General features: G+C 44.0%; 1 protein-coding gene across 1 annotated transcript; it reads left to right on the top strand.

Annotated features, from left to right (window-relative positions):
- The first annotated feature begins 1,070 nt into the window (after positions 1-1,070).
- UCHL1 (ubiquitin C-terminal hydrolase L1) lies at positions 1,071-4,028 on the top strand. Its single transcript, XM_009641292.2, has 6 exons — positions 1,071-1,248; positions 2,588-2,673; positions 2,749-2,796; positions 3,149-3,218; positions 3,591-3,649; positions 3,942-4,028. Exons 1-6 carry the CDS (start codon positions 1,071-1,073, stop codon positions 4,026-4,028), a joined length of 528 nt encoding a protein of 175 aa, XP_009639587.1.
- Positions 4,029-7,128: the final 3,100 nt, after the last annotated feature.

Raw genomic sequence — 7,128 nt, 5'->3', positions numbered from 1 at the left:
CTGTTGCGTCCCTCCGGGGGCTGCTTGCCTTCGCCGGCCCTCGGGGCTGCAGCCCCGGCGGCGACAGCTGGATGGGCTGGGTTCGGGCGCCGGGCCGGTGGCTGCCCCCGGTGCTGTGTGACAGCTGGTGCCGTACCGGGATCCTGCTGTCACCCCGGGTAGGCCCGGCTAGGCCACGCCTGGCCCAAATGCCCCTGGGGTACAAAGCAGGCTGTTGTCAGCAGCAACGCCTGTATGCGCTGGCTGCTGTCAGGAGTGCGCCTGTGTCATCCCTGCAAGCACCAGATGGTTGGGGGGTAGGTTTGGCTTGTGCCAGGGCTGTAGGTGGGTGGTGGGTTGTACCTGCTGGGTCTTCGACCCCAGCCTCCAAATAGCCTGAGCTAAAATGTGCTGAGCAATGAAACAAGGCCTTTTAGTCTCACGCATCTCTTACGCTTCGCTTTATCAGGCCGAGGGAAAAACGTTGGCAGTCTCGAGTGTGAGGAATGGCGATTACCGTGCTGAATCATTGCGCCTGGAGAGGCCTAAATTACTTCTGTGTGATTATTACATTTAGTCCAACTGATGCTAAGGAAGTAGATGAGGAGATGGGCTTTGAAATAAAGTATATTTAACAGGTCCTTTAAAGGAAGGATTACAGCCTTTGGGTAGTGATGGGTTTTACGCTTGCCTGTACGTTGTCCTGATAGGGAGGGGTTCCTGAAGAGACATAACCTAAAGGTACAAAGGCAGGCTATTGCAGAGACCTGCTGAGTCGTAGTCTCATTAAATGGACCAAAACAATAGAGGATATAAAAGAACCTATCCATTATATGATTTCCCACCCCAAGCTTATTTCCAGTGTACAGAACAGATGGAGAGGCTAGGAACAGTGCCTTTAGATACAACTGAGTCATGCAGGTAGTCCATTAAGACTTGGCCTGCATCCAGTATAGACACGTGATGCTTTACCAGACCTACGCCACAAAGATGACTTTCTGGGTAATGCTTTGTCCAGTCCTGGTATTGATTCTCCTGCACGACTCATTTGTCTAGTAGTTTACACAATAAAAAGATATCACTGTGGTGAAATGCCTAAAACAGTTACACGTTTACAGCATGAGAACTTCAGGAAACAACAGACTGAAAAAATAAAGGACCAAGAAATCAGTTCCAAGGTGTATTTCCTGAAGCAGACAGTCAGCAACTCCTGTGGGACAATTGGTCTGATACATGCAGTTGCTAATAATAAAGACAAACTGAAGCTTGGTGAGTATGAATGTTCTGAAGTGCTTGAATTTCCGTTATTTTTTTTTAATGACAGAGGAAGATTGAGTGGGTATGGGCTATAGGAGATACCTGGGGCTTTCATGCAAGCCAAGTTAAGGCATGCTGTACTGCTTCGGTTGGTAAGTGAGTCTTTTAGCTCCTGGAGAGGGGCATGTGGTCTCACCTACTGCCTGAATTGCAGAAGTGAATGTACTTGCCTGTCTGGGTAGCTGGAGAGATAGCCCCCTAGTGAGCGATGCAAGTGTAGGACTGGCCAAAGTCTGTTTGTAATTAGGAAGTATTATGTTCAGAAGTAGCTATTGACACTGATGGTGATGATACCAACTGAAGAGAGAGTTCTTTATGACAATGTCTAATGTAAACAGACTTGCTCAGGGTAGCCTGTAAATCAGTCTAAAACGTGTTTTCTTTTTGCTGGGAAAGCAGCATAGGATGATAAGGGTCTGTAAGCAGATTTTTCCTGCAAAGGTAATAGTTTTGGTGGTTCTCTTCTTATAGAAAAGGATATAAAACTGACTTAGGCAACTGGTGGCTAGAAACTTCTAAGAAATGGGATTACAAGTTCTTGTCAAAAAAGGGTTGTCACTGAATCCAGGAAATGCTTTACTGCTCAAAGACTAGAGATCTGTGAAATAGAACTTATTTTCATTATTCCAAGAGAACTTGAACTCTGAGTGGTGTGGTACTCGTTCTTAAACAAAGGAAAAAGTGTATGAAAGGCAAATGAGAGTAGCTTTGCTTTACTTTTTTTTTGAGAGGATTTTCTGAAATGGCACACTCTTGAGGAGTGAAATGAATGATGCATGTAAGACTAGAACTCAGTGCATCTTAGTACTGCACTACTAATTTATGTTCTGGAAAGCCAAAGTAAGCCTGGGATGACAAGTGCTGTGTTCATTTGAAGGCAGGGAGACAGCTTAATTTCATCTACCCATATTCTGTTAGTTGATACTTAAGCGTCCTCACACTCAAGTATCACAACTTCCTTGATTTTTTTTTTTTTTTTCTTTAAAACAGGACTGAACACCTCTGCCAAATCTGCAAGGGGGTTGGGTGGGAATGGGATTTGAAAGCTTTAAGACAAGCATCCAGAGTACCCTGAAGTACTTGAACGCTGGCTGTTTGTGTAGATTGTTGTGAATAGCTTCTGGATAAATAGCTTCAAGTGGTAGTTATAATATTCTTATGCTGGAGATGGTTCTAGGCTGAATCCAATGACTCCTAGTTAGTGCAATAAGCATTGATTACTGTGGGCTGCATCTGAACTGTAACTGATGCTCTACCTATACTGAGTAAAATCTTTGATCACTTTGTGCAGATGAGGGGTCTGCCCTGAAGAAGTTTCTTGAGGAAACAGCTGATCTGTCTCCTGAAGAGAGAGCTAAGCATTTGGCAAATAATAAGGTATATAAACTAGACAAACTGCTGACAGCTATCAGCACTTCAGGATGTAGTAACCTGTATCTGCTTTCTCTTAAGGCTATACAAGAAGTCCACAATTCTGTTGCACAAGAAGGACAATGTCGGGTAAGATATGAAGGTGTAAAATCTTGGGAGAAGGGGTTAATGAAGGTGGTAGAGCAATACAATTTTTTTTTGTCTGGCAGATAGCTGTTAATGACTTGTGGGTAAATGCTTGCATAGAGTTTCTTCCTCAAACATGGACTGAAAATTTGGGTTCTGCCCCAATCTGAAAATTTGACTGTACACTGGGATTTTTGGCACTTGACCTTGTAGATCTTCAGCTGAACTTAAGTTTTCTGTCTTTTGCTGTTGCTTTACTGTTGACATCTCTGTCCAGTTGTTGCAATTAGGGTTCATGGTACTAGGCTTTTTTTTTTTTTCAGTCTAACAAATGTATCTAATGGTCTCTCCTAAGGTTGAGGACAACAGTGTGAACTTCCACTTCATCCTGTTTGTCAATGTGGATGGACATCTGTATGAATTGGGTAAGGTCCTGAGAACTGGAGTTGGACTGGGCCTACTTTACACTGCACAGCAGCACTGGGGGGTCAGGCTAGATACTTGGAGCTAGTTAAGCTGTTCACTGAGGCTCTCAAAGCCAATATGTAACTTGAATCTTCAAGTGAAGATTTTAACTGAAGATGGGTTGCACTGAAGGCCTAGGCTCCTTTGTAAAGCGTGTAATCTCCTGTAGAGCTGGAAATAACCAAGTCCCCTTCTCACCCAAGCTGTGTATTGACAATTTATGCTGACATCCCACATATCTTCATGTGTGTACTTGTTTCTTGGGCCCACTATGCTTAGTTCTGCTAATTCAGAAGTAATAAGTACACTGAGTGATTGGACTTTTTTCACAGATGGGCGTATGCCATTCCCTGTAAACCATGGCACAAGCTCAGATGACTTGCTATTGAAGGTAAGACTTCTCCCTACCTGCTTTTTTCCTTGAAAACAAGGCTTGTAAAAGGCTGAGGCATGCATTCAGTGCATGGTTGCTGTGTCTACTTGCTGCACAAGTTGGTGCTTCTTATGCCATGGTAACAAGGTAATAATTGTGCTGCAGACCTAGATACCACCAGCTAAAAAATACGCTTAACAGGTATCAGACCTTGTAACTTAGCTGGTGAGACCCAGAGAGGATCTGCAAAGATTTGGTCTCTACAGTAAGTGTCTCCTGATAGTCTAAATGGCTTTTTTTTTCTTCCAAGGATTCTGCTAAGATCTGCAGACAATTTACAGAACGTGAAAAAGGAGAAGTTCGTTTTTCTGCTGTGGCTTTCTGCAAGTCTGCCTGAGACTCTGAAGAGATGCAAGGAAAGCAGTCTAATAGCACACCAGTAAATGCAGTCTAAACTCCAGTGCTTCAGTACTTGTTAAACACAGCTGTTCTGGTAATTTAAAAATTGTTTCCACCTTTTGCTATACACAGGAGCAACATCAGCTGAGCTTATGCTAAAGGATGAGCTCAAGTTTTAATGTGAACAGTTTGGACACATAGGATGTCTTTAGACTCTTTTTTCACATGTTAAGTAGAAAATGCTTAACAGGGCTTGTTTAATCTGTGTCATGTTAATTGAGCTGTTGGTTGATATTTCCTTGTCCTTATGAGAATAAAATGTTCTGCTGGAAGACTAAATGGACTTAAAGTGATCATTGTAACTTTCACCAGAAGGAGTTGTGTGGCATCCTCTGTAAACCTTGTTTTTAAAGGACCCTCAAAGCTCTCCTCTTGGGCAAAAACCTCATGTCAGCCTCGGGTTAGCAGGACAATTGTTCTTTCTGGTGTCCGGAAGGCCTCCAAGGATGGAGATGCACCAGTGTCTGCATACCATGTTCCAGTGCTGCGCTACCCTTCTGGTAAAGCTCTTCCTGATGTCCAGTCTTGAAACCCTTAAGCTGCAATTTGCCACCCCAAATACATTTATTTTAGTTAAAGGGGTAAGGTGTGATAAACACTCAAATGTCAATATGAAGCTGCTCTTAAACAGAGGCTATTTGTATCAATGCTACAAGCAACAGGCTACCCACTGAAGGGTTGGTGTGTTTCCTTACAGGATGCAGTATTAGAACAGGTTTTTCCCCTACCTGTGGCTAAAAGAAATCTGCTGGCTAATGCTGAATGCAATCCTGGGCTAGCCAGTGTGTGCTTATTAACTTGTGGTTGTGTTAGGAAGGCCTTGAAAGAGGCTGTGCTACCTCTCCCTTCTAAAATGACCTAAAAGGAGAAACCCACATTACATGAGTTTAATAGCGTGACAAAATTTCAGGTTCGAGGGGAAGAAAGATACTTCATAGTGCATATTCCTTGGCCTCTGTGGAAACTATTCTTGACTGAGTTTAGCTGCTATGTAGCTGCAGCTCCTGGCTGATACCTCAGGTAACTGTAAGAAGGGATAAAACACCTTTCAACTCAGGCCCTTCTTCTAACATATCGTGTCCCAGCCTGTGCCTGCCAGCCATGTTGTATGGTGCTAGGTAACATATTCTTAGGTCATCAGTGGTGCTGTGTGTATGCTGTAAGCTGTTCCTGGCTGCCAGGCTTTTTTGAAGGGTAATTCAAAATACAAGCTTTGATTAAAGCCATGTGTGGTCTGAAGGTGTTCAGTATGGGGCCTTGCTACTGCTTGTAGCATTACCTGATAGCCAAAGCTACCAGGGGGTTGCAACACATTTGAATTCAAATTCTGAGGATTAAATGCTCAGAGTACTTGGGTCCTGACCATCAGTCTCCTTCAGTTTCTGTTAGCAGGGACGTGAAAGCTACCTGCTGAGAAAAGGTCTGTTACCTGTCACTCGCTGTTCTCTACATCAGCATCTTATTCTGCCTGTTGTCGCAGGGTGGAGGGAGGCCTCCTGGGGCACCTCTGCTGCAGCCTCCTGCTCCAGCGCAGGCTCGGAGCCATGCCTGCGGCACAGGCTGCTTAGCAACAAAGCCTACAGGAGAGGAAATACATGTGGCATGAGCACAGGAGGATGGAAGGAGCAATAAAAACCACATACAGTAGGAGGAGGGGGCAGGAGAGGAAGCAGAGCCCCGTCAGCTGTATGCCATGCCTGGGGGAGCGTGCTTTAATCCTGCAGGGGACCCTTGTCATGCCTTTAAGGCTGTTGCTGAGGGTACCTGCTGTAACTGCCTGTTACGCAGGCTGGCAGTCAATGCTGAAGCAACCTGAAAGTGCTGCCAAGATACTACTGTATTTTTTATAGCAATTGCAGCAGTCAAAAGATTTCTGGTTTTGTGGTTTTTTAATCTAGCAATATAAATCTCTAGTGATACTGAAGTAACTTCAGTGTTTCACAAACGTTTTTCTCACTCTTTTGCTCAGGCTTCTGGGTTAAGAATCTACTGAAAGGCAACATTTGAATAATTTTGGCCCAATGGAAAAACAGGGAAAGGGTTCTGACAGACCTTTCCTTATTTTCTCACCTTCTGGTCCCAGGTATAGCTTCAGAGGATGGAAATAAAGAGAACAACTGAGGAATGAATGTTACCCATCCACTTGTGTATAACATCACTATCAAGGCTGTTTTCCCTTACTAAAATACTGCAGGGGCCAGGCAAACAGCTGGGCTTTCTTCTAAAACAGCCTGGGTAGAAAGAGGAAGATGAGTTGCTGGGGATGGCAAAGATCTCAGGAGCTGGGATAGAGTTGCTCCAGATGAAGGAGCCTATGTGTTTTTCCTGAATTTAGCCCTGAATTTTCACTGTGACAGTTACTGAGAAGGGCAGGAGGTTGTGAAGGCTGTTTTGTGGTTTATGCCCGCTCTGAAAGAAACCTGTGACTGGCTGTTGCTGCTGCTGCTCTTCCAGATATGTGAGGAGTCTGTTGAGCAAATTGCTGAATTTGAATTAACAGGTTCGTGCCATTTTTTTGCAGCCTCCCAGAGGTGGACTTTTAACAGTTAATATATAGAACTATCCTTGGAAGTATTTGAGAAATATTTAAGAATCTCAGGTAGGATTTCAGGCTTATCTGCTTAGACCTGCACACTGCTAATTTAGAACCATATCCGGGGTTGACTGTGCACAATCTATCATTTTCTTAATGAGAGTCTTCTCTGCTATGTTGAAAGCTGCAGTTAACCTTTTCTGTAGGTGGCAGCATTGGGAAACTTTCAGCAACAAGTCTGATTTGGGAGCCACCGATGGCAAAACAGATCGGGGGGCAATGTTATTCAACTGTGTACGTAATGTCAAGTCCGCAGGTAGCCCTACTGATTTTCAGTGGGACCACTCACATGCTTAAGCACACTTCTGATTTCAGAGCCAAATATCCAATCCTTAGTTTAGTCAAAAGTTAACTTAGGCGTGATGTAACGTCCAAAGCCTCTTACGCATTTCAATAGCCTTTGGCTTAGGTCCATAGCTTATTTGCAGCTGATACAGCACCACAC

This window comes from Egretta garzetta, unplaced genomic scaffold (assembly GCF_000687185.1).
Source record: "Egretta garzetta isolate BGI_Z169 unplaced genomic scaffold, ASM68718v1 scaffold256, whole genome shotgun sequence".
NCBI lineage: Eukaryota > Metazoa > Chordata > Aves > Pelecaniformes > Ardeidae > Egretta > Egretta garzetta.
This window is presented reverse-complemented; position numbering and strand designations above follow the sequence as displayed.

What these genes read in the sequence shown, in the direction of transcription:
- UCHL1 (XM_009641292.2), top strand. Translation starts at nt 1,071, where the DNA reads ATGCCTAAAACAGTTACACGTTTACAGCATGAGAACTTCAGGAAACAA. An exon ending in AGCATTTGGCAAATAATAAG is followed by an intron (nt 2,674 to 2,748) that starts GTATATAAACTA and finishes CTTTCTCTTAAG; the next exon opens with GCTATACAAGAAGTCCACAA. An exon ending in CAGATGACTTGCTATTGAAG is followed by an intron (nt 3,650 to 3,941) that starts GTAAGACTTCTC and finishes TTTTCTTCCAAG; the next exon opens with GATTCTGCTAAGATCTGCAG.